This window comes from Podarcis liolepis (genome assembly GCF_965112155.1).
Source record: "Podarcis liolepis genome assembly, chromosome: 2".
NCBI lineage: Eukaryota > Metazoa > Chordata > Lepidosauria > Squamata > Lacertidae > Podarcis > Podarcis liolepis.
Genome location: NC_139555.1, coordinates 111,301,077 through 111,328,888, shown reverse-complemented (window position 1 = coordinate 111,328,888; position 27,812 = coordinate 111,301,077). Strand labels below are relative to the sequence as shown.

Sequence of the window (27,812 nt, the reverse complement as noted above, 5' to 3'; positions counted from 1 at the left end):
AAGCTCATTCAGTGCTTGCTCAGCATCCTTAACAAATTACAGGTCCCAGAATTCTCTGGGAGAAGGCATGCTTAAAATGTGCGATGGATGTGTTATATATGGATAGTGCCCCCCCCCACATACACACACACACCCGTCAGTACTAACACATAATCAATGCACACAGAGCACAACCGAAATCCAACACACTACATCCTAGTATACAAATGCATGTCGCACTTAGGCAGCCCACGACACCATACACAAACACATGGGCATGGACACGCACAAGTATTTTCCACAACTGTTCCTGAACGTGCAGGTGCACACACGCAGCAGGCAGAAGCTGAAACTTCCACAGAGACACACTCATTGCTCCAGTTACATATAGGTAGCCGTGTTGGTCTGCCATAGTCAAAATAAAAAAATTCCTTCCAGTAGCACCTTAAAGACCAACTAAGTTAGTTCTTGGTATGAGCTTTCGTGTGCATGCACACTTCTTCAGATACACTGAAACAGAAGTTGCCAGATCCTTCTATATAGTGAGAAGGTGGGTGGAGGGGTATTACTGAGAAGGGTGGTGGGAATGGGAGATTGGCAGATAGCTGAGATGAGCTCATTGCTGCCACTCCAAAAGGGCTCCTTCAGGAATCCCTTCTGTTTTATGCCCCACCAGCACTAAAATACCCTTACGGGAACTAACGAGGCAATTTAACATCCTTACAAAGGATGTCAGCCCGTTTGAACATGCACATCATTCTAGGACGACATGCCAGGATCACGCAGGTGGTTTTATGGACACCCATGTGACCTGTTGCTCTCCCACACTTACACAACAAAGTGTAGGAAATTTGGGAGTGGGGAAGCTTAGGCTTTGGAGCCGAATGTGGTCCTCCAGGGCTCTCCATCAGCTGCTTGGAGATTTCCCGAGGACAAACCCACACCCCGCCAGCCCTGCCTTGCACCTTCCTTGAGGGTTTTTACCTAGCTGGAATAGGTCCTTGAACTCTGACCATGGCTCTTGCTTGTCTGGGTGGAGGGACAGAGAAGAACATGTGTGTCTAAGTGTGCGGTGTGTAGAAACTACACTCCTGTAGGAAGGGAAGCTTATTGCTCCACCCATTTTTGCCTCTGGCCCTGCCCACCGCTGGCATGTGGCCCTCAGAAACCTGGCCCTCAGGTTGCAAAGGATTCCTAGCCCCAATTTACCTCATGGCCTTGTATAGCCTTCCTTTCTCCATGCACATACACACTCTGCTCTTTCCTGTTTGCATGCGTATATGTATGCGCTCTATGTGGGGCTACCTTTGAAGGTGACCCGGAAACTACAACTAATCCAGAATGCGGCAGCTAGACTGATGACTGGGAGCGGCCGCCAGGACCACATAACACCGGTCTTGAAACATCGGCTCCCAGTATGTTTCTAAGCACAATTCAAAGTGTTGGTGCTGACCTTTAAAGCCCTAAACGGCCTTGGTCCAGTATATCTGAAGGAGCGTCTCCACCCCCATCGTTCTGCCCAGACACTCAGGTCCACTGCCGAGGGCCTTCTGCCGGTTCCCTCATTGTGAGAAGCCAGGTTACAGGGAACCAGGCAGAGGGCCTTCTTGGTAGTGGCACCCGCCCTGTGGAACGCCCTCCTACCAGATGTCAAGGAAATAAACAACTACCAGACTTTTAGAAGACATCTGAAGGCAGCCCTGTTTAGGGAAGCTTTTAATGTTTGATGCATTACTGTATTTTAATATTTTGTTGGAAGCCACCCAGAGTGGCTGGGGAAGCCCAGCCAGATGGACAGGGTATAAATAAAACTACTTATTATTATTATTATTATTATTTGCACACCAAACCCTCCAACATTTCTCTGATGAAAATAGTTCCTATTCCATCATCATCATCATCATCATCATCATCATCATCATCATTATTATTATTACCCTGCCCATCTGATTGAGTTGCTCCAGCCACTCTAGGTGGATTCCAACGTATATAAAAGCATAATAAAACTATACAGGGCTGCCTTCAGAAGTCTTCTAAAGGTTGTATAGTTTCTTATCTCCTTGGCTCGAGAGTTGCATACTCTCCAACGTTTCTCCGATGAAAACAGGGAAAAGCGGGACATTCCAGGATCAAAAAAGAAACCTGTGTGGCTTCTGTAAATCTGGGACTGTCCCTGGAAAATACGGACATTGGAGGATCTGTGCACACCCATTTTTCTGAGACCAGTGCATTATAGCAGCTGAGACAAATAATTGCATGCTTGGGAGTCCCCAATTCAGACGTCACCTCTTGGCCACTGACTCACCAAGGCTGCCATCTTATACGCACTTAATGTTAAACTCTCCCACTGAGCTCAAAGGGACTTACTTCTGAATTCCAAGATTGTACGCTGGGGGGCTTTAAGCAAAACGATCTCTCCGCCTCGCCTCCAGAGACATAGGAATGATATTAGCCTACCTCGCACCGCGGTTGTAAGCCCCGCTGAACGTTTAGGAAGAGGCCTAGGCCAATACAAAGGGCTTAATTCCACCAAAGGTAAGCACTTCAGCCCATCGATTGGACGGCAAGACGCTTCGGCACGTGCCCACCGCTCTAATTGGAATCAATACGGCTTAGAAGAGCTTAACATTTCCTGGATCTTGCCCCTTGTACTATTATTGCTCATTACGGATTGACGGATGAGATATTCGGAAACAGGGGGGAAGAACGGGTGGCTTTGTTTGCTAATGGTTTCGGTCCCGAAGAGAATGTGAGGTTAATAAAAAAGGCCTCGTCCTTTGCTGGCCCTGAAACATCAGCAGCCATTGAGCTGTTATGCCCCATTTAACCTTTACGAAATTTTCGGAATTTTACAAGCCGGTTTATCCTCGCCATCACAACCAGCCTGCCTGGGAGAGGGATGCTCTCGGTTTTAAAGGCCAGTAACTGATGCCGAGGGAGAAAATGACCTGCCCAGGTTGTGTGGGGGCCGAGACCGGGCATCTGAATCCCAACAAACCTCTCCATGTGCCTTTTGTAATCCACTCACTCATTCATCTAACCCCCTTACAACCTTTCCCCCCACCCCATTTCTCTTCTCCCCCCAGGACACTTCTTCCTTCTCCCTCTATAAATAGAAAGCAGGCAAGCACAAACAAAGTGACCTAAAAAACCCATAACGGGAATTTGTTCACCCTCTGGAGGGATGGCCTACTTTGGAGAGGGGTGTGTGTGTGTGTGTGTGTGTGTGTGTGTGTGTGAGAGAGAGAGAGCATGAATAAAGATCTATTTTGTGTGCTCTGTGTGTAGAGAGGGCAGCTGTATGACCCCCAAAGTGGATCATATATATTCACCACACTGGAAAAGCTGTCAGTGTACAATTGTGTGTCGGTGTGTGTGTGTGTATGTGTTGTGTACCTGCCCTCCTTTTTTGACCGCCTCTTTAAAGGATGCTATGGGCGGCCCTTTGAGGGGGGCGGGGAACAAACAAACAAACACATCGCCAACGTAATTTAATGCAGAACCGCTATTTGAAGGGAAAGGGCAGCTGGACAAAAATACCCAGAGCGTAATGACTGGTTAGGGACATGGATGCAGCCGCAGGGCCAGCCTGTGATTCAGCGGCGTGAGGCAGCTGCCTCAGGTGGCCGATTTTGGGATGCTGTTAAATAGGGCAGCAAATTGCTGGATATCTCGTTTGTTATTCTGTTGCTGGTTCCCAGGTTTCTAGGGCAGGGGTGGGGAGGATTTTTCTCATCCTGAGGGCCGAATTCCCTTCTGGCCAACTCTCTGAGGGCCACATGTCAACGTTGGGCGGGGCTAGAAACAGAAGTGAGTTTTTAACCAAAGCGTGCAGTAGATTTCCGCTTGCGCAATTGTCATCATCTTCCTCTCTTCTCTCTTGTGCCATTGGTCCATCTATCTCAGTACTGCCTGCACTATCTGGCAGCAGCTCTCTAGGGTTTCAGAAGGGGGGCACTCTCAGCCCCACCTGGAGATGAATCTGGGGCCTCTTGCATTCAAATCAGATGCTCTGCTACTGAACTACAGCCCTGTTCTGAACCTCAGGCCCAAAGGAGGGCTTGGGTGCAGGGATACCAAAGAAGGATCTCAAACGTGTCATGAAGAATTAAAGAAGATGTTGAAAATATCAATAATAAAAAAACCAGAGCTATATCTCCTTGGATTGATTGGGGAAGAGATACCACGGGGGTGGGGGGAGAATCTTCTTATATGCAAGTACAGCAGCTAGAGTAGTGATTGCTGCTAAGCGGAAGTCACAAACTCTAACCTTAAGGGAGGAATGGATTTGTAAACTAAATGAATACTTGACTCTGGCAAAACTAACAGCTATTACAGTGGTACCTCAGGTTACATACGCTTCAGGTTAAATACACTTCAGGTTACAGACTCCGCTAACCCAGAAATATTACCTCGGGTTAAGAACTTTGCTTCAGGATGAGAATAGAAATGGTGCTCAGGCGGCGCAGCAGCAGCCGGAGGCCCCATTAGCTAAAGTGGGGCTTCAGGTTAAGAACAGTTTCAGGTTAAGAACGGACCTCCAGAACGAATTAAGTACTTAACCCGAAGTACCACTGTATAAGAAACCAATCGAATCAAAAATTAAAAAAGGAGTGGGAATGTTTTGATGAATATATGGTAAAATATTGCTCAAAAAAAGATATGCCTAGATTAAAATGTAAAGTATCTGAGGGAAGGTAAATTAGTAAGGAAAGATAATAAGAATATATAGTAGATTTGAGAAGATTGTAAATGCAAATATAAATGTAATCTCAGAATGTAGAGGAAATCGAGTGGGGGGAGGGACAAAAGAATATTAGGTTTGATTGATGGATATATGGGGGGATGGGGAGGATGTGGTGACGGCTTTCGTTTATTTATACAGTGGTACCTCGCAAGACGAAAAGAATTCGTTCCGCAAGTCTTTTCATCTTGCGATGTTTTTGGTCTTGCGAAGCACGGTCCGTCGCAACTGCGCCTCTTCAAGCGGCTTTAAAAAAAAAGCGCAAGACGTTTTCGTCTTGCGAAGCAAGCCCATAGGGAAATTTGTCTAGAGAAGCAACGCAAAAACGGAAAACCCTTTCGTCTAGTGAGTTTTTCGTCTTGCGAGGCATTCGTCTTGCGGGGCACCACTGTATTGTGATGTAATATGGAAAAAACAAAAAAAAATGTAGGGGGGGGGGCGGCGGAGAACATGTCAGAATGATCAGTTCTAGTGCTTTATTAAATAAAGGCCTAGACGGTTTTTAATAGCAAAGCAGCCTGCCAAGTCCCTCAGCCTTTATAGATGTGGGGTAAACACTGCAGCGAGGGGATGGCTTGTCCGTGCCCAAGCAAACATTCATACCGTACATTCTTTATACACAAAGCAGCATATGTCACTTTGGCCAGGTACTTCTCATCGCTTCACATGACCCGATGAGGGCATAGGTGGCAAATACCCAAATCTTACAGATAGCGCCCCTTTCTGGGCACAGAGCCCAGCACCTCATGCCCCCAGATAAGGATAAAGCAAGCCGATTAGCGGATATCAAAGGAAGCGAATACAATCATGATCTCGTTGCCACAACAACTACCATTTACCGTAATCATGGGGATATACCGACTACCAAGATGGTGTTTGCAGAGCTTCCGGAACAGTTCCACACAAGCCCTTCCTTATAAAGTTGTCGCTGGTTTTCAGTGGTGCTAGTTTCTGAATAAAAGCCTCTTAGAACATGTGCTGCAAATAAGATTTCAAGGCCACAGGCTGCAGCAAGTATCACACATATGGACTGAAACAGGAAGACTGTCAGTCATGATTTTATGTTTCTGCCAAAGAGAACAAGAATGGTGACAACATCCTATTCTCTCTCCCCCACCTTTTTAAAGGAGGGTGCCTAAAATTGCTTTTAGTTTCTAATTGCAATTTTTCTTTCTAAGCCAACGAGGGGTGCGTTGCTGTTGCTTTTTAAAATGTTATTGGGCCAAGGTTGACAGTGCCAGATAATACCCTTTTAAAAGCACATTAGAATTTAACATGTTGACAAAGGTGTGCCAGAACCCCCATAAAATAGCAGGCAATGAGCCAGTTCAATCCTCAAAGGCACCGGAAGCGACATTATTGTGCTGAAGAGCAAGTTGCCGTTGTGATCAACGGAAGCATAAATGCGCACTGAAGGCACGATTAAGGTCCCCTGTTTGCTATATTAAGCTGAATCAGATTAACCTCCTCATTAAGGGAAACTGTGCCGTGGAATACTTTAGGTGCAGCTGAGTAAATGGCGCTGTTAGTCAGGAAATAAGCTGAGCTTGACACAAAGTAGTGAGCTGGTGGGCAAAAAAAGGAATTTACGAACTGAAGGGAACGTAGGCAGCACAGCAATCCATCCTAAAATCTAACAATACAGAGCGATCATATCATACTGACAGACACACACTCATATATAGGTGGCAAGCAAGGTTAATGCAGGCAGCACGTTGGAAAGAACCACAAATAAGTTTAATAACTAATAATAATAATAATAATAGTAATAATAATGAGAAAACAACAAAGGATTAGTGAGAGCCAGTGGTGGTGTAGTTTTTAGTGTCAGGCAAGGGCCTGGGACCAGGGCCCAAACCTCTGCTCTGCTCAGCCATGAAACTCACTGGGTTAACCATAAGAGCCAGTCAGAATCTCTCAGCCTCAAGGATAAAATGCGGACAAAGAGAACCATGTTTTCCCCCTTGAGTTGAAGGATATACAGTGGTACCTCGGGTTAAGTACTTAATTTGTTCCGGAGGTCTGTTCTTAACCTGAAACTGTTCTTAACCTGAAGCAGCACTTTAGCTAATGGGGCCTCCCGCTGCCGCCATGCCGCTGCTGCACGATTTCTGTTCTCATCCTGAAGCAAAGTTCTTAACCCGAGGTAATATTTCTGGGTTAGCAGAGCCTGTAACCTGAAGCATATGTAACCCGAGGTACCACTGTAAATGTAATCAATATGTCGCTCTGATGTGGCACGGAGTTGGTGCCACAGGTCAGTCTGGCTGCAGTGCTCAGGAGCAATGGCCACAGGGGCTGCCACTGCAACCCCCACTCCCAGTATCTGCCACCTGCCTAACAGAAGGGACGGCCCTGCCTCAATGCCACTGTCCTATTTGCACCAGATCGGCCCATCTCCCTGCTCCTTTCAGGCGAAGCTGGTGCCAGAGCGTACTGAACCCTGAGTATTTATTGCAGATGTTGGTAACTTACTTGCTTCTTGTACAGAGTTCTATACGGCTCCCTGGCAGGACTCTTAGCACGGGCCTGCAGCAGGGTTCCTTTTCAGTCAAGGGGAAAGAGGTAAGGGAGAGATTGCTGTGCCTTTAGGGGCTCAGGTAATTTACTGGGCTTGATATCACCACGAGGAGCCACCTCGCCCGAGAGCACGGGAAGAAATCAGGCCAGGAACTGTGGGCTGTAGCACATTAGTGTTCTGCCAGAGGAACAGCGAACATTTTGGAGGGATGTAATTGTAGGTTCTTGCAGGACCAAAGTACCCACCCACAGACCCTGCGGAGTCTTTGTGTGATTTGTTGCTCCAGTTTTACTTCTTTCCAATCAGCCCGTGTCGCAGCCGGGCATTCCTGCAGCATCTCTGCATGGGATGTGAACTCATCATCCAACTCTTCCTGATAGAGGCATGCTGACTCTCAGGGAGGCTGCTTGCTGCATCCCTGCATGTGGCGCCGTGCTGGGCCTTGCCTCCAGCACGTTGAAAGTCAGAAAGCACACCCTTAGTCCATAGCTGTCAACTTACAGATTTGAAAATAAGGGACCAGCAGCCTTGAAAATAAGGGATCAGTAGCCAAAATAAGGGATTTTGCTTAGCTTATGAGTTCCATCGACGCTTCCCTGCCCGAGAGGGAGGGAGACTCTCACCCACGCTGCCCCCCAGGAGCCCAGCATGAGGCGGTTGTGGCGCAGCCGCTGAAGTGCCACCCTTCTGCGTCCCTCCCCATCCCCTCCTCTTCCTCCTCCCTCAGGCTGCCTCCTCAGCCGCCGCTGCTGCCTCTGGCTTCCCCTGGCAGCGCGACGGAAGTCTCGCAAGAGAGGGGCTGCCTGCCCACCCGCTGCCACCCATCTTCTCGTGACGTGCCCCTGAGGGGGAAAAGGGAACTGTGTCCAGTTCTGGGCACCACAATTCAAGAAGGACACTGACAAACTGGAACGTGTCCAGAGGAGGGCAACCAAAATGGTCAAAGGCCTGGAAACGATGCCTTATGAGGAACGGCTAAGGGAGCTGGGCATGTTTAGCCAGGAGAAGAGGAGGTTAAGGGGTGATATGATAGCCATGTTCAAATATATAAAAGGATGTCACATAGAGGAGGGAGAAAGGTTGTTTTCTGCTGCTCCAGAGAAGCGGACACGGAGCAATGGATCCAAACTACAAGAAAGAAGATTCCACCTAAACATGAGGAAGAACTTCCTGACAGTAAGAGCTGTTCGACAGTGGAATTTGCTGCCAAGGAGTGTGGTGGAGTCTCCTACTTTGGAGGTCTTTAAGCAGAGGCTTGACAACCATATGTCAGGAGTGCTCTGATGGTGTTTCCTGCTTGGCAGGGGGTTGGACTCGATGGCCCTTGTGGTCTCTTCCAACTCTATGATTCTATGATTCTATGAGACGCGGCAGCTCGTGCGCATGCTCTCTTTTGCTCTCTCGAGGCGGAGGACCCCGAGCCGCTGCTTCCCTCCTGAGCCGCGCGAGCATGAAACCCGGGAAATTTAAGGGACATCATCAATCCGGGACAGCAGCGGGACACGGCGCTGGGATAAGGGACTTTCCCGCCAAATAAGGGACGGTTGACAGCTATGCCTTAGTCACAGGCAGACTCAGGGGATTGGCTCCTCTGGAGCTCATATCATTCTTAGATTTATACGTCAATAACTCTCTGCAGTTTTATCCCTGTGACAACCTTGTGAGGTCATCTTAGGCTGAGGGATAGGAACTGGCCCCAAGTCACCTTGTTCGCTTAGGAATTTGAACATAGGCCTCCCCAGTTCTAATCTGACCCCCTAACATAGAGATTGAGAACCTGTGGGCCCTTTAGATGTTGCTGGACTACAACTCCCACCATGCCTGCCCATTGGCCATGCTGGCTGAGGCCTGATGGGAGCTGGAGTCCAGCAGCACCTGAAGGGTTAGACCCTGAGACACACACCCTTCCCCCGCTCTAATGGCAACCACACCATGCTGTGCAAGAGCGATAATGAAAAGTCACAATGAATGCTCACGTTGCTCATTTGCAATTTAATTGGGAATGTATTGTTATAGGGGTTTTGTCAGCGGGTGAGGCTAAAACCTATAAATTAATAAATGGTAGGATTTTGCATACAGTGGTACCTCGGGTTAAGTACTTAATTCGTTCCGGAGGTCTGTACTTAACCTGAAACTCTTCTTAACCTGAAGCACCACTTTAGCTAATGGGGCCTCCCGCTGCTGCCGCACCGCCGGAGCACAATTTCTGTTCTCATCCTGAAGCAAAGTTCTTAACCTGAAGCACTATTTCTGGGTTAGCGGAGTCTGTAACCTGAAGCGTATGTAACCTGAAGCGTATTTAACCCAAGGTACCACTGTATTTAGGATGCGAAGGGAGAAATACCAGCTGCAGAGGAATTCCTGGGTTAGCCTATGTAAAAGGACCCGGCTGAGCTAGGGCCATTAAGTAACAATTGAGGGCCTTTGAGGGCCATTGGCAATGAACAGAGACAGGGGTTTGGAAGGTTGCTAGGGGTCACTGTATGCTTGAGGAGACAGGGAAAGGGAGTGTGGTAGCCAAGGTTGCTGGGAAGAAGAGGAAGGAAGGAAGGCTGGGACCAATCTTTGGGCAGGCTGGCTGCAGGGCTGACTGGGAGAGATGTCTTGGACTCTAGGGATGCTCTCTTGAAATAACCATGATAGTAAGATCAGGACTCCCTCCATGCAGACTGAAGGATACAATGGTACATCAGGTTACAAACGCTTCAGGTTACAAACACTTCGGGTTACAAACTCCACTAACCCTGAAGTAGTACCTTGGGTTGAGAACTTTGCCCCAGGATGAGAACAGAAATTATGGTGCAGCAGTAGCGGGAGGCCCCATTAGCGAAAGCGCACCTCAGGTTAAGAACGGTTTCGGATTAAGAACAGACCTCCACAACAAATTAAGTTCGTAACCCGAGGTACAGCTGTACACCGTATTTCTTAAACCTATGACAGTCTCCACCATGTCTTCCACTCTCTCCTGTGGGGATGGCTGGAACCCCATGAGCTTTTGCCACCGCTCGGCAGAGAGAGACAGAAGCACCCGACTTTTGTGACAGTACCCAGCAAGCTGTTCCACGTGGTACAAGCCCTTCCCGACACCTTGTCCCACAAAATCCCTTCCCCGCTCATGAGCTCTGAAACGGCGTGTCTGAAATGGTGTGTCCTCACTGTTGAGTCTCTCGCTGGTCAGAGGATAAGTGCTCCCTTCTTGTCTGCGCCAGAGAGAAAGGCTGTTATCATGAGGGAGCCCGTAGGCCACACACCACATGGTTGGGCATCCCTGTTTCTCTCCCCTTGGCCTGGATTCTGAGCCGGCCCACGACAATTTGTTGCCTGAGGCAAAGGACAAAACTGCCCTCCTGCACATCTCACCCGCATTGCTAGGACAGAAGCTGACTGGCAGTTCAGTGCCAGCAATTGGACTGCATATACACCATGCATTTAGAGGACGCACCCCTCAAATAATCCTGGAAACTGTAGTAGGCCTAGCTACAATCCCAGCAGCCTTAACAAACTACTACAGTTCCCAGGATTTGTGTGTGTGTGTGTGTGCTTTGAATGAATGGTGTGCATGCAGGCCATTAGATAGCATTATCCAGCGCACTTGAGAGCAATAGTACCATTTAGTGGGTGCATGGAAGGCCTGTGGAGCATGTCGCTCTGATCTCCAACGGAGGAAAGTGGCCTGGGGACTGAGGAGGAAGGGTTGGAGAAGCTGCCACCCTCGAATACGCTGCCTGAGGTGGTTTGCCTCGCCCTGCCTGGCTTGACTCTGGAATAAACAGCCGTGGGGAATGTTAGGCAAACAATGGCTCTTTGTGCAGCTAGGACAGTTGTCTCCTTCAGGATCACTGCAGGGGCGGGCGGGCGAGGCAGAGCGCTGACACCAGGCGGCTGTTGACAAATCCCACATGTTTTTGGGGCCAGGGCCAGGCTGCAAGTGTTGAAGAGTGGGCTCTCCAGGCACAGAAGGACAATGGGCTCCACAGCTGCAGCCAAGAAGGGTTGAGCTGCCAGCACTGTGGATGCTGAAGCCTTAAAGCTCAACAGTCAGTCTCCTAGCTTTTATACCAGGCCTGGCCCATCCAGAGGTTTCATATTGCCTTTTGGAAGAGAGTTATTCTGAGGCCTTATCATGAGGCGCACCGAACTCATGCGCAGAAGGGCCACAGCTCAGTAGCAGAACATCTGTTTGCATGCAGAAGGCCAGGCCTCAGCTTCAATCCCTAGCACCTCCAAGCCTTATGAGGAACGGCTAAGGGAGCTGGGCATGTTTAGCCTGGAGGTTAAGGGGTGATATGATAGCCATGTTCAAATATATAAAAGGATGTCACATAGAGGAGGGAGAAAGGTTGTTTTCTGCTGCTCCAGAGAAGCGGACACGGAGCAATGGATCCAAACTACAAGAAAGAAGATTCCACCTAAACATTAGGAAGAACTTCCTGACAGTAAGAGCTGTTTGACAGTGGAATTTGCTGCCAAGGAGTGTGGTGGAGTCTCCTCCTTTGGAGGTCTTTAAGCAGAGGCTTGACAACCATATGTCAGGAGCGCTCTGATGGTGTTTCCTGCTTGGCAGGGGGTTGGACTCGATGGCCCTTGTGGTCTCTTCCAACTCTATGATTCTATGATTCTAAGCAGGATTTATCTGGACAAATTCATAGAGGATAAGGCTATCTCCATGGCGACTGGCCACAGGCATCTGGCTGACCACTGTGCGAACAGGATGCTGGACTAAATGGGCTGCTGGCTCTTCCTAGGCCCTTATGAAGCCATGGAGAGCTGCTCTAGTCAGCGTAGATTCATGGTTGCCAAACACTTTCCCTGTCTACAGAACACTTGCAAATAGCTGAGGGTCTTCCCGGACCACTTAACTATTTTTTCTGCCTGTTGTAGCAATTGCAATGCGCTGTGGCGGCATAGTTCCTAATTGTCTTTTTATTGCTTCTTTTATTTCTTGCCTTTTCTTGCGTTACCATTTGCAGTCCATGGATGTAAGAAATAAAGGAGAAATAAAAACAGGATTCAAAATATTTTTTATGTTCAACGCAGATATGCCACGGAACATCTTAAGGAGCAATGGAGGTCCACAGACCAGTTTGGGAACCGAACCCCTGGTGTGTAGACAGTACTGAGCTGGGTCTGAATTGATACAAGGCAGATTCCTATGTTCCTATAAGGTGGGGGTGTCCCAGCATACCCTCCAACACAGCGACGGCAAAATATGGGATACAGTCTTCCCAGACACCATCTTCCATTTTTTTGATCACAATAGACGGGCAGCCATTTTGGTTTCCATGATCTCACATTATTTTGCGCCACAATTTTCACTGGAGAAAGATGTTTTTGCGGGGGGGCACGGTGCCCAAAACACACATTTTGGGGTGCCACACAAGATTATAGCCCGGGCAGAGCCTTGTTTCTGGGAGAAATCGTGGTGTGAAATCACAGCCGCCAAAATGGCCACCATTCTCTCGCAATTAGAAAATGGGGTGTTCCCAGTTTTTCCAGGACACTTGCTGGGTATGTTATAGTATTGTTGGAGTGCAGCCCCAGCAAGCAAGGCGAATGAACAGGGAGGACGGGAGTTAGAGTCCAACTGCCTCTGGAGGGCTACAGTTCTTCCATTCCTGTCGTACAAGGCAACTCCATGTTCATGTGAGCCTCAGGCACTGCAGTCTTAGTGAACCGTTGAGCAGTAGACCCCTGAGCCAGCGACCAGGACACAGCTGCTATGCCTGCTTGCTACTCCTTGTTGGCACGGCTTGGTGGGCCTAGGACAGCCTTCACCAGCCTCGGTTCCTTTCAGGTTGTTCAGACTACAACTTCCACCAGCCACAGCTTTGGTCCAAAGCTTCCAGAAGGCACCTACTTGTAAAAGGCTGTTCTGCTGACCGAGGTTGTGTGGTGTTATGTACTGAAGTTCTCACCCTGGGCCAGCAGGGGGATGCTGCAGATAGTTCAGGTCCACATATGCAAATAAGGGATCGAAAGTGACGTTTAGTGATTGGATAGTTACAGAAAGTTGTTACAGTTACGTTGTAGTGGAGCTCTATATAAGCAGGCTGGCTGAACCCTTCAGTTCAGTTCTGTTCTGGCCTGTGAATAAACAAGAGCTGTTTGAAGAATTGCTGTGTCGTCTGATATGTTCACCCACAACTTAACATGTGGCTCAGCTGGGAAAGCCTAAGAACAGCTCTTTGGCCCGGGGGTGGTGGTGGTAGTATTAAGTAGTGGGTGAATTTCAATACATAACAGGTAGGGTGCATGGAAGGCTGAACAAAATGGCGGCAACTGGCTGCCATTTCAGGAGGAAGCGGCAAACACCCAAGCCGGGCCTGTCGAGGCAGCACATGAGGCTAGTTCCCTGCCTCAGGCCAAAGACATTTGTAATTCAGTCTCCCCAGGGTCCCTGACATACCCTCTCCACTGCCTGCCTCTTTGTCACCGGTTCCATACTACAGTCATTTTCCATCGATCCACCTCGCTTTTCAGACAACTGTGATCTCCAAAAAAACAACTCGCATTGATTAAAGTGTGAGACAGAGGCCCTGCCCTCAGGCTTGCAAACTGAAAAGACACACAGAACGGAAGAGCGAAGAGCGTAGCTTAGGGAAAGGCAGAGAAAGGAAATTAGTTAGCTAATGCTGGAACAAAGGGCTCCCTCAGGCAACCTGTTTATTCAGCATCCATCCTAATTCGCCTGCTCAAAGCTTACATGATTGTTAGTCTAGATCAGATTTCCTCAAACTTGGCCCTCCAGATGTTTTTGGCCTACAACTCCCATGATCCCTAGCTAGTAGGACCAGTGGTCAGGGATGATGGGAATTGTAGTCTCAAAACATCTGGAGGGCTGATTTTGAGGAAGTCTGGTCTAGATCCAGTCTTTCGAAAGCCTTCATTCTTATTTGTTTACACGGTGGTTATATGGCAAGGAGCATTCATCCTGATAGACCTGCAGGGTGTTCCTACATCTTACTGATAGTTATAGTCATTCCTTCATCCCACATTTTGCAATGTCTTTCTCTGTCACTTTCTAGACTGCAAAAAGGCCCCTCCAGGCTAGTAATAATAATACGTTAGTAGTGGATTTATGCTGGACAGTTCACCCAAAACTGGGATGTTAATCTTCTGGGACGCATTCCCACATGAGTCATATGACCCACGACTCACTCTTGCCCCCCCCCAAGTGTTTTTGGGGGGGCGGGAGCGCAGCGCGATAGCAGAGCACCCAAAATGGCCGCCACAATCTCACAAGAAAAAACCAGGATATCCTGTTTTCCCCCAGGACACTTGGCAGGTATGCCATTCTGCAGTTCTGCCATATTTCCCCAATGTTACTATATCATTGACTTACTGCAAGCAAAGCACCCCAAAGCTTTTGCAGGTGCAAACGATATTGAAAGTGCGGCTGTGTATAACGTCCCAATAATATCATGAGCACAAAGCATGATGAATGATTATTGGAAAAAAAGGGACATCTGGAGGGGCACTTAATTGTGCAAACCTAAAGCTTGGGTTGTTTCTGTATCCTGCAAAATACAGACTGTGAACCTTCATTTCTGGGCTTTGTTCAATATGACAGCATGGTGTGCCCATTGTACATCAGCCTGGTAAGATGCCGTCACATTGCATCTCTCTCTGATGAGTGCTTTGATGTTTAGCTGGGCTTCCATCGAAAGAGCATTCCACCAGCATTAGAACTTATTTGAGCTAAGAGAAAAGCATACATAGGTCTGGTACGTTTGTTCCAAAAGCTGTTTTAACCAGTCATCTGAATGCCAGAATGGAGAGAATGTGTATCAGATTTGTAGGCAACAGGAAACTCAGACAGATTGCAAGCACTTTAGTGGACGAGATTTGAATTCAAGACAATGTTGCTGGATACATTAAATAAATGTGCCTTTGTTTGGTTGTTGAAATGGAGGTTTCGCAGAAAAGGAAAAGACACAAGTAGTCCTGTTTGGGGGTTGCTGTTATTGTTTTGGGGCAATCCCTTACCAGCTAAAGTCCACTTTTTCAAATTATGCTGTGCTGCTGAGTGTATATTGATGCCCCTTTAACATCTTTTCTTTGTGGTTCCCCACCCCCATGTTGTCTTTTCCTTCCTCCTTAGGACTCCCCGACTCCGCCCCCCACACCTCTCCTCCCCCCTACAACGCCCCTTTGCAGCCGCCTCCTCCACCCCCGCAAGATGCCCCCATCCCCGGCTACAGCGACCCCCCTGCCACGACCGTCCACTCAGGCACTGCCACATTGCCCCGGCTCGGAGGGGCTGCTACCCTGCCACGCCCTCCCCCTACATCAGCCACCCTGCCGCGCCCGCCACGCCACCATTCCGCCACCCTGCCGCGCCTCCCCCCGGATCCCTACATGCAGGAAACTCAGTTCAATGGAGCCCCTCAGGGCTACGTCGTGCAGACTCATCCACCAGTCGGGACCCTACCGATCGGAGGCTATATGCACCCGGGATACCCTGTCCAGCTACAGCCGTGCACGGCATACCTTCCGGTCTACCCAGTAGGGGCGGTGAGTTGTTGATGGTGGTGGGCAATCTGAAGTGCTTCTTATGGGTGTGATCAACTTGCGGGCAACTGCGTATATGTGCGGCGCTAGGAAATCATTAAATTCATACCTGGAAATGGGGGGAGAGAGCTGGAGAGTTCTTGTGGCCCGTGAAGAGACCCTTCCCGGAGCCCAAAGGCAACATCAGTGAGGGCAGAGAAGAGGCTGGATGCGCAGCAGGGCTTTGCTTATGCTGCCCAGCCTTCCCCCCTAACAGCTGAAATGCGGGACAGCGCAGCAGCCACAGCCACCAATTTCCCTCGCATTCTCCTGCCCACAGCTGTCAACTTTCCCCTTTTCTTGCGAGGAATCCTATTCGGAATAAGGGAATTTCCCTTTAAAAAAGAGGAAAGTTGACAGCTATGCTCCTGCCTCCTGCTTCAATTCCAGTTGTGGCTAGTTTTGCTACAGTAGTTCTGATCTGGATTGGAGAGAGAGCGGCAGAGAGGGCATTTAGAAGGTGCTCCCCACTTACGCAATTTTCACTTATATACGTAGGGTGCCAGAACAGGTGGGGAGTCACCTATATTATGAGTTTTTGCATGCTATTGTCATTAATGTATGCATTTTTAGGCACACTTTAACCTGCATTTGTGTGCACGTTATCTGGATAGAGAACTGCACTGCAAAAATCTGGAGCAAAGTTTGAAAGGTGGCTGTGTTTCAGTCTGTGCGTTGTTTTGGAAAGTGTGGTTTTTGACAGGTTTGCCTTTTAAATTATGATTATATTTATACCCTGCCCATCTGGCTGGGATTCCCCGGCCACTCTGGGCGGCATTTGTGGTTGTCTAGTCATTTAGTCGTGTCCGTCTCTTCGTGACCCCATGGACCAGAGCACACCACGCACTCCTGTCTGCCTCCCGCAGTTTCGTCACATCTAAAAACATAAGTGAATATCTAAGAAACTTAAGTGAATCAAGATTCTTCCCCATCCCTAGAACCCTGTCTCCCACCGGCATCCTGAAGTGGTACAGTACTGGAAGTGGTTATTCACATTTATCGTGCCATTCATGTGCCTGGTGCATTACAAACAGGCCGGGCCTATGCTTTCCATAGTTAAAGCTATGGTTTTCCCAGTAGTGATGTATGGAAGTGAGAGCTGATTGCCGAAGAATTGATGCTTTTGAATTATGGTGCTGGAGGAGACTCTTGAGAGTCCCATAGACTGCAAGAAGATCAAACCTCTCCATTCTGAAGGAAATCAGCCCTGAGTGCTCACTGGAAGGACAGATCCTGAAGCTGAGGCTCCAATACTTTGGCCACCTCATGAGAAGAGAAGACTCCCTGGAAAAGACCCTGGTGTTGGGAAAGATGGAGGGCAGTGGAAGACAGGAGTGCCTGGCGTGTTCTGGTCCATGGGGTCACGAAGAGTTGGACATGACTAAACGACTAAACAACAAACAATGCTTTCTGAGGGGTTTACAATATGAAATCCACCTGAGTGTGCTGAATGCTTTAGGCCACCTTTGACACTTCGGGAGAGAAGCAAAATGGAGACTCCTTCCTCCCGTGACACTGGCTTTTCTCCCCTCTTGCTTGCAGGCCTACCCTCAGGCCAACCCTCCTCCTCCACCATCTCTGTCCCCTACACAGATGACCCCCGGCATCGCCATCCTGGAACCGAGGCGCCCGCCCCACGATTACCTTCCCATCGCAGTCCTCACCACCATCTGCTGCTTCTGGCCCACGGGGATCATTGCTATCATCAAGGCCGTGCAGGTGAGCAGCTGAGGAAGGCAAGAGGGGAGGTACAAGAATCATAGAACTGTAAATTTGGAAGGAGCCCTAGTCCAACTTCCTGGGATGCAGGAATCTTTCAGGGCTCGAACCCACAGCCCTGGGATCACGAGTCTTCTGCTCTACCGACTGAGCTATCCGTATAAGGCCCTGCTCAGCTCAGGACCAGGTTACTTGAGGGACTGCCTTATTCCTTATAAACCCAGATTGCGGTAGTCTACAGGAGAGCTTCTCCTGCAAAGATCTCAGAAACCTGCTATGCAGTAACTCAGAGCAGGGCTTTTGGTGGGGTGGCTTTGTTCTGTGGGAAAGCCTTCATGTCAAGATACAACCAGCATTCTTCCGATACCATGGACATAGCTGTCAACTTTCAGATTTGAAAATAAGAGATCAGCAGCCTCGAAAATAAGGGATCAGCAGCCTCACCTGTCCTGGGGACAGTCTACGGGATATCTAACAATGCGGGATAGCAGCGGGAAGCGGCGGGAAACGGTGCTGGAATAAGGGAATTTCCCGCAAAAAAAGGGAAGGTTGACAGCTATGACTATGGAAAACGTAACATTCCTCTTCCAACAGGCTTTCTCAGCGGGGTAAATGGGTCTTTACCGCAAGTGTCCACTTTGTTGGGGTTTCAGTCTTATTTAAAATGTATTTGCTATTTCTGTGAGGGGGGGGTCATTAGCAAACAAAACCCAAAACCTAATGCTATTTTAGGTTGCATCAGCAGAAGTATAATGTCCAGATCAAGGGAAGTAATCGTCCCACTCTATTCTGCCTTGGTCAGACCACACCTGCAATACTGCGCCCAATTCTAGGCACCACAGTTTAAGAAGGATGTTGACAAGCTGGAAGGTGTGCAACCAAGATAATAAAGGGTCTGGAAACCAAGCCTGATGAGGAATGGTTGAAGGAGCTAGGTATGTTTAGCCTGGAAATAGGAGACTGAGAGAAGATATCCTAGTCATCTTCAAATATCTCAAGGGTTGTCACCAGGGCCAGATTTAGGTCTGATGAGGCCCATAGCTACTGCCTCTCCAGAAGCCCCATATGATGTGTTTTGTGCCGTTGAACCAATCACGCAACATTCATTCCCTACTAATAAATACACAACACTTAAAATATAAATCCAGGGACATTAAATGAAATCCGGGGATGGATTTTGTCCAGGGACAGATTTGTAAATCCAGGGACTGTCCCCGGGAAACTTCTGGTAACCATAATTTAACAACCTCCAATGAAGGAGAGTCCACCACCTTCCGAGATAGACCATTCCACTGTCAAAGAGTTGCTCTACAACCCTCATCATTCCTTGGCAGCTTAGCCAATGGTCAGGAATGATGGGAGTTGTAGTTCAATGACATCTGGGGACCCGTGGTCGATGATCACAGCTGTCACAAAACCCTGCTCCATAATGCAGTCAATGGGTTTGAATAGGGTGGCAGCCGATACTGTTGCTGTTGAAGGTTTTAATCTTGTCACAACGGTAAATTCTGTTCCATGTTGTGAGCGGTAAGCCACCCTTTTTCACCCGCAGAAACAGGCTGAAGATTTTGAGGAATATGCAAGCAGTTAAAACGGGGGGAAAGGAAACAGTTTTAATTCCTCAGGAACATATGCTCGGCGCACTCCCTGTTCACGTCTGGCTGGCACCCCTCACCTCCCACACGCGCACACATTTTGTACTCAGTCGCTTCGTTCTGTGCTCTGGAAATAATCCCATGCTTGAGAAGAGGCTGGCAGCCATTTTACCAAGCTGGAAGAGCGCAAGGTTTCTTGCCTCCAGCTGAGGTGCCGAGTCCATCTCTGCCTGCCTGCCTTCCCTCCCACCTATAAAGGATAAATAACATGTAACTCTGGTGCTTGGCGGCCGCTGACTCCTACTCAGAGAGAAAAGCGTTCTGGGGACATGCTATGAAGATGACAATGTTGGGAAAGTGCTCGTGGAGTGATTTCTAAAAGCTACAAACTGGTTTTTGCTACAGTCCTAAATGGAGTTAACAGTGGGTTAAACCACTGAGCCTAGGACTTGCTGATCAGAAGGTCGGAGGTTCGAATCCCTGTGACGGGGTGAGCTCCCGTTGCTCGGTCCCAGCTCCTGCCAACCTAGCAGTTCGAAAGCACACCAAAATGCAAGTAGATAAATAGGTACCGCTCCGGCGGAAGGTAAACGGCGTTTCCGTGCACTGCTCTGGTTCGCCTGGTTAGTCAGGCTGGCCACATGACCAGGAAGCTGTACACCGGCTCCCTCGGCCAATAAAGTGAGATGAGCACTGCAACCCCAGAGCCGTCCGCGACTGGACCTAACGGTCAGGGGTCCCTTTACCTGTAAGCTTAGGGTGGGGAATACCTTCAGGGGAGTGGGGTGGGGTGGGGGCAGATGTCAGTGATGGGTGGGGCTACAGGCAAAAGTAGGCGGGGTGACACATGTGGCTCTTCCCTTTGTAATGTAGGCAACATCCCATTTACGCATAGGTAGACCTTCCAAGTATCCCTATTTTCCAAGGTACTGTCCCAGATTTACAGAAGCCATCCCGGTTTCTGACTTGATCCCAGAATGTCCTGCTTTTCCTTAGGACATCCCTATTTTCATCGGAGAACTTTTGCAGGCTTTGCATAGGTCAAGGGCTTTCCACACATAGATCTCTCTCTATCCAGGCAAGCATAAGGGATTCTCACAGTTGTGACACATTTCAGGCAAAGGAGGTCATGGAGCAGGGCTGGTGAAGGCTGTGGCTTGGAGAGAATCCTGAGGACCACATAGAAATACCCGGAGGGCCATATTTGGGCCACAGGCCCAAGACTCTCCACTCCTGGTTTAAGCATTTGAACACAATGGGGTGTGTTTCTTAGTATAACTTAGTGCTGATAATCATTTCTTCTCCCAGGGAATCCTGGGAATTGCAATTCCACCCTCTGTGTTTATTACTTGTCACGGCCTCCCTTGTCCCTCTTCTTTTTAATTTCCTTTTACACACTTGGGGCCCAGTTTCCACACCGGCATAGTTCGCTCTCTTTCAAGGTTAAGTTATCTGGAGCTGAGCGGCACGCTCAGAAGGATCACAGGAAGTTCCAGCCAGACTATTTATTTATTAATTGTTCCGTAAAACATAGGCCTCTGGACAACTCGCAGAGAATTAAAAACAGCTTTTGAAAGTCAAAAATATAAATAAAGTACCGCAAAGATGCCACAATAAAATCCATAACCAGCACAGAGAACAAAATCCATAGACAACCACAATCAATTAACTGAGCTCTTTGGAAAGCTGAAACCATATTAAAAAAATAAACAACCCTTAAAACAATCCAGCGGATAAAAACAGGGACAGGGAAGAGATGAACAGTCTAACAGAGTTTAACAAAGACAGGGAGGCTATTAAAAGGGCCTGGGAGCTTTCCCCACCCCACACACTCTGACCACCTCCAAATTTATTGCAGAGTCCCCCAGAACAGGTAATCCTATGCCCTTTTAAAATGTGTTTTTTGGGGGGGGTTGTTATTGGACTGTTGTTTTTATTTTGATTATGTATTTTGTGGTTTTATATTTTGATTTTATTCTGTGAATCGCCCTGAGACCTCCAAGTATAGGGCAGTGTATAAATTCAGTCACTCAATCAATCAATCAATCAAATAATTGGGTTGTATGTTTTGTTTATGGGACGCAGGTGGCGCTGTGGGTAAAACCTCAGTGCCTAGGACTTGCTGATCGTAAGGTCGGCGGTTCGAATCCCCGCGGCGGGGTGAGCTCCCATCGTTCGGTCCCAGCTCCTGCCCACCTAGCAGTTCGAAAGCACTCTTAAGTGCAAGTAGATAAATAGGTACCGCTTTATAGCGGGAAGGTAAACGGCGTTTCCGTGTGCTGCGCTGGTGCTGGCTCGCCAGAGCAGCTTCGTCACGCTGGCCACGTGACCCGGAAGTGTCTCCGGACAGCGCTGGCTCCCGGCCTCTTGAGCGAGATGAGCGCGCAACCCTAGAGTCGGACACGACTGGCCCATATGGGCAGGAGTACCTTTACCTTTACCTTTATGTTTTGCTCAGAAGCCTATTTTGGCATTAAGCAGCACACGAAATAACCATTCTCCTCTCACTTCTTCAGGTGCGGACTGCAGTTGCCCGCGGTGACATCGTATCAGCAGAAATTGCCTCACGAGAGGCCCGCAACTTCTCCTTCATCAGCCTGGCTGTGGGCATCGCGGCCATGGTCCTGTGCACTATCCTCACTGTAGTGATCATCATCGCTGCTCAGCACCATGACAATGACTGGGACCCCTAGCGCCCGGCAGCCTTGCCTTCCGACTCCTCCTGTGCCCCTGGCAACCGGTGTCAACAGCCCTGGAAGGAAACCGACAACACACCCCGGCAACCATTGCTCCCAAGGATGGTCCTTGGCAACCGTCTCCCCTGCGGTCCTTAGCAACCGTCTCCTCCCCCACCGCCAACAATACTTGGAATGCTTGGCAACCGTCTCCCACAAAGCTCCCGGCAGTATTAATGGTACCTACTCAGCAAAATGACTTCTGGAAGACGATATTCAGACTGAATGCTGACACACCCGAGGGGGCCCGTCAGCTGGGGCTCCTCGCAACCAATTTTCCATCCTGCCGGTTTTTAGATTTTTTATTTTCATCCAGAATACTTTGCTTGCTTCTTTCCTTCCCAAAGAGTAGGCTCCACTCTCTCGTGCCCATGGCAACAGCCGCCTTCCTTCTGCTGCATTCTGCATGCATCCTACTGCCTGTTTAACAGGACAATGCACCACACCTGTGTATTCATTAAGCATTACCCCTTTGTATCCACAATTGCTTTCTGGCAGTTCCACCACGTGAAATAAGGCCAAATAAGATGCTCTGCCAATGTTGCTGCTGTTCCATCAGCCAATTCTCCCTTCCTTGCAGGAGGAGGTGGAGTGACTGAATATTGGGGGCAGTTTGAACCTCTTACCTCCCTTTTATTTTGTTTCCCATCCAAATCCACCCTTCCTCTCTGCACTGAATAATACAGCCTTGCTCTGTTGTCCTTTAGCTCTCTGTTTTAGATAGGAACCCCTTCTAAAATAGGTTGATTCCCAAAGAATTATTCAAGATAGCGGTCAAAAATATTCATGTGCAGTTAGGAAGCCATAGCCTTCCCTTCACCATTTCATTTGTGCATCTGCTCCTAGCTTCCCAATCCTTCTCGAGGTTTCTTTGAAGAATGCCCTGTATTGCTTAAAAGCATCTCTTTTTAAAAATACCTCTCCATTTCATATGACTCTTCTTTTAAAAAACTTCCCATCGCTAAAGAACGTACAGGAAAAAAAACTGAGAGTAGGAGAAATATCTTCTCCCATGTGGTGGCAGAGGGAGTGATGGATATTAGAGCTGGGTGATACCTGGTTTTCAACATTGTGAAATTTATCTGTTTTAGACCCCTAAGCAGTAGCACTTGCCAGGACATTAGACCGTTCACCTCTACATAGTTACATTATTTCAGACATCATGATATATCAGTATATCACAATGTTTACCTGGTGATTTATCACCATGTTGAAAGCCAGACCTAACACACACATATTGATTCACAATATATTGCCAGATTATGGAACCAATATTGCAATATTATTTATTTGTTGAATTTATATACCACCCTATACCCGGAGGTCTCAGGGCAGTTATGGACTTCCAACTGGTTCTGGATGATATACTGATATATCACACAGCCCTGATGTTTATATAAAGAAGAATAATAGAATTGTTGGGGAGTAAGCGGGTGGCGCTGTGGTCTAAACCACTGAACCTAGGGCTTGCTGATCGGAAGGTCGGCGGGTCGAATCCCTGCTATGGGGTGAGCTCCTGTTACTTGGTCCCTGCTCCTGCCAACCTAGCAGCTCGAAAGCACGTCAAAGTGCAAGTAGATAAATAGGTACCACTCCAGCGGGAAGGTAAACAGCGTTTCCATGCGCTGTTCTGGTTTCGCCAGAAGCGGCTTAGTCATGCTAGCCACATGACCCAGAAAAACTGTCTGTGGACAAATGTCGGCTCCCTCGGCCAGTAAAACGAGATGAGCGCCGCAACCCCAGAGTCATTCACAACTGGACTTAACTGTCAGGGGTCCTTTACCTTTACCTAAGGGACCCACAAGGATAAATCTAGTCCAACCCCCTGCAATGCAGAGATCTTTCCCCCAATGTAGGGCTCAAACCCACAACCTTGTGAGTCTCTCGCTCTACTGACTGAGCTATCACACAAAGCCTTGTATGTAGCCAGTTATTCGGATTCCTTCCCACTCTCTTCTCAATGCTTGGGGGTAGATTGAAATATAGCCATCTCTTATCCACACTGCTTGCCTTACAAGCTGGGTTTATAGAGGTAAGTCATTTAAAACTTTGGAGAGCAAGGCTGTTCCTTGGCTGCCATATGAAAAACATACCACAACCACTTTTAGTTATTTTTTTATTTGTTAAAAAGCAAAAAGAATTAGGTGGAGAAAGAGAAAGGGCAAAATATGGGGAATAAGCATCAGAACCTCAAAAAACAGGTTGTGATAATGGTATTTCCAGTGAGCAGGCAGAAGCCAGGGCAAGACTGCAAGAAAGGCATTTTGAATTGTACAAAGTAACACAGTGAGGCCTAGCCTACGGTTTGCAAGCACTTCAGACTACAGCTGCGGGGACTGCATTTTCCTTTTTTTAAATAAACAAAACACCAAACTGATCCCCTACCTTAACGACACTTTGTAAATAGAGCCCATGTGATGTTGTGGCAAAGCGTATTTATCTTAACAGCATTTTAATCCTGTTCTTCAACCAAAAATGACTCCCGAGCCCCAGAGCGGCTTATAAGTATCAGTGATAAGACTAAGAGTAGTTAACATGTAAGAGTATTTGACTTAGACCGCTTGGCTACAAAGATTCCTGCATGACCGTCTCGCGGCCTGACCTACCTCACAGGGTCGTGGTGAGGATTAAACAGAGGGACCATGTATTCTGTCCGTAGCTCTTTGAAGGAAGGGCGGGATTTTTTAAATAGAAAATGTAACAAACAACAGGAGAAGAGATGGACGAGGCCCTTCTTATGGAAGATAGGTTTCTATCAGGGCTTCCTGATAGACAGGACTTCCCAAACTATGGTCCACAGACAACCAGTGGCTCACAAGCTTGAGGTTGTGCTTGAGGTTGGGAGACAGCACATCCATCATCTTAAAAAGCCATGTTGCTTTTTAATTTGTGTTTTAATCACTGCTTTTCTTTCTTATGGCTTACTGTATTGCAGTTTGAATTCTACACAACAAAATTAAATACAATATATAAGAAATAAAAGCAGCAAAAAAACCAAACCAAAACCCAACCTTCCCTAGAAATCATACATTATCTAGTGTGGCACTACACTGGGAAGAAAAATAATCAAGTCAGCAATTTTCCAGTGGTTTGCAGAGAGTGGTGGTGGTGAGGTTGGGGAACTACTGTTTTATTTACAAGGAGGTTTGTTTGTTTATAAGCAGACTTTCAAATAGGGCATTCCCTAGCTACGATCTGTAACGGCACAGTTCACTCTGTCACTTTGTTGTGTACAGAGCCAACCTTAGAGACAGTCAGCATATTGTGCTAAACAAAGGCAGAATTCTGGACTATAGTCTGTTGGTCCAGGATGGGAGAACTACCGTATGCTAAACCTTTCACGCTGATGGGCTAGCTTTCTAAATGCAGGGAAGGGTGGGGTGTGTTTTTTTAAGGGGTGGGGTGTTTTTAAACATGGTATCATACCACTTCATTCAGTATGACAAGTAGATTGGCTCCAAGGGGCATTGAGAAAAATTTAGCATATATGAGGCTAGACATGGGCGCAGAAGTGTGAGCATATGTTGAATGGTTCAGGCGCTGCAGGGCATAATTAAATCTGGGAATTGGCTGTTCGGCTTCTCGTTTCCAGGCCGCCCGCCCCGCCCCAGACTCCACCAAACCCCATATTCTGTCACACGAGCTCCCAATTCATTCCCCGCACACCCACTTTTAGTTTACTGGATGTTGGACTCCGTTATTTATTATCTGTTTGCAAGTGACTGGTTACAGAATCTCTCTCTCTCTCTATATATATTACTTAATAAAGACATTTGATTGATTCTCAACATCCTACCTGGCTGTATTTTTAAACAGCATTAGCTACCAGCACCCCAATTTGCTCTGCGTGGGACCCCTTGCCTTTTTCTCGACAATGGGGATAGATGCCAAGGCCCCCCCCCTTGTCACAACCTGGCCCATCTATTCCTCCTGGATCCTGCCTGGCCTCAGCTCCTCTTTGCAGATGGTGTACGAGCTATGCCAGAAAATCCAGAATTTCCTCTCCCCCGCCATTCACCTCACCTCTTCTCTCTCTCTTTCAAAACCCAGTGTTCCCGCCCCCCTCCTCTCCCCATTATATCCCCTTGGTTTACCGTCCGCCAATATGGACTTCCAAAGCTCTGCTGTCTCTCAGGAGACGGTTGCTTAGGAACAGCAAGAGGGGTACGTATGGATTCAAAGCAGCAGCGTGTGTGAGACAGCCCACGGTAAAGAGAGGTTGGCTGCAGGGGAGGCAAACGGGAAGAACCCGCAATGGTAACAGCAAGGGAGAACTGCAGGTTTTCTGAGCAGCTTCTCTTGGCTACATCACAACGCCCGACTGGAACCCATCACTCAGCTCCCGCCAGCAACGCACCATCATTTCAGGGTTGCGCCAAGGTTTTGGCTTGGGGTTGCTTGAAACATCCCTTCTCCACATCCCAAATAATCTACCACATAGGGGAGGGAATTATGGCAGTTTACAAGCAGCTGGTATGTTTGTACCGTTTGTTTCCAGAATTTTGCTTTTCGAAGGATTTTAGGGAAAGAGGAGGCTGTGCTAAAGAGCATGAAGATAAGGGAGAGTTGGTCTGTAGGGCAAAAGAAGTCTGTATGTGCTGCCCCCTGAAAGAAAGAAGCACTAGTTATTCAGCTCTGCAACTATGGGATGATTCAAAAACACCACCAAATATTGAAGCCCTGCTCCCAGTCTTCCTTCCTTCCAAGATTGTACCAAGTCCATGTGTTTTCACACTAAGTGGTTTTGCAGCCATAAGGTCTAGAAACTTGTCATTACATTTTTCTTTCTTTCTTTCTTTCTTTCTTTCTTTCTTTCTTTCTTTAAAAAATGAAAGCTCTGTATGAGATGAGGGGTAATATTTTGAAGGTGTTGACTTCTAGGCAATATTTCTAGTAAAATCATGTGTCTAATGTAATCCCGGCGGTGCAGAAAACAGAAACGTACGTGGCGTTGGGCAGTGATATCGCTAAACAGGTCCCCCCCCCTTTTTAATTGCTGAGATTTCACCAGCCCATACATTTCCATCCATAAGGGTTGCAAAGGTGCTCATTTTTAAAATAAAAGGAAGGCAGCAGTCTCTGCACCCAGCCAAATTCCATGCTGGGTGCCAAGATCTCTATCTGTGTACAGTATTGTGTGGCTGCACAGAAATTATGCTTTGATCTCCCACACCAGGGTTTGTGTCTCCACTCGAATGGACTTAAGAACAAAAGCAGAGCCTACTGGATCAGGGCAATGGCCCACATAGTCTAGCATCCTGCTTCCACAGTGGCCAACCAGATGTCTATGGGAAACCCCAGGAAACCTTCCAGAGGAGGGCAACCAAGATGGTCAAAGGCCTGGAAACGATGCCTTATGAGGAAGGGCTAAGGGAGCTGGGCATGTTTAGCCTGGAGAAGAGGAGGTTAAGGGGTGATATGATAGCCATGTGCAAATATATATAAGGATGTCATATAGAGGAGGGAGAAAGGCTGTTTTCTGCTGCTCCAGAGAAGCGGACACGGAGCAATGGATCCAAACTACAAGAAAGAAGATTCCACCTAAACATTAGGAAGACCTTCCTGACAGTAAGAGCTGTTCGACAGTGGAATTTGCTGCCAAGGAGTGTGGTGGAGTCTCCTGCTTTGGAGGTCTTTAAGCAGAGGCTTGACAACCATATGTCAGGAGTGCTCTGATGGTGTTTCCTGCTTGGCAGGGGGTTGGACTCGATGGCCCTTGTGGTCTCTTCCAACTCTATGATTCTATGATTCTATAAACCCCTGTGGTTCCCTTCAACTGGTATTCAGAGTAACCATCATTCACGTCACAGAGCAGCAAAAAAAAGGGGGGGCAGGAGACAACACATTCAGGGAAGCAAACCTGGTACTTTCAGAGAGTTTTGGACTACAATTCCCATCAGCCCCAGCCATTGACATGAGAATGATGGGAGTTGTAGCCTGAAACATGTGGAGCGTACCGCAATCGCTAC

General features: G+C 48.0%; 1 protein-coding gene across 4 annotated transcripts in view; it reads left to right on the top strand.

Annotated features, from left to right (window-relative positions):
• The window catches only part of PRRT1 (proline rich transmembrane protein 1), a 28,822-nt gene extending 3,191 nt beyond the window's left edge, over positions 1-25,631 (top strand). Inside the window, exons 1-5 of one of the 4 annotated variants that reach the window (XM_083493373.1) lie at positions 12,290-13,443; positions 13,488-14,529; positions 15,346-15,758; positions 17,337-17,513; positions 21,625-25,631. In XM_083493373.1, the coding sequence (XP_083349499.1) occupies positions 14,466-14,529; positions 15,346-15,758; positions 17,337-17,513; positions 21,625-21,801 (831 nt within the window). In that variant the 5' untranslated portion in view covers positions 12,290-13,443; positions 13,488-14,465 and the 3' untranslated portion in view covers positions 21,802-25,631. Of the gene's footprint in view, positions 1-12,276; positions 14,530-15,345; positions 15,759-17,336; positions 17,514-21,624 lie in introns of those variants that run through there. The other 3 variants (XM_083493375.1, XM_083493372.1, XM_083493374.1) reach the window with 3 other exon arrangements.
• Positions 25,632-27,812: the final 2,181 nt, after the last annotated feature.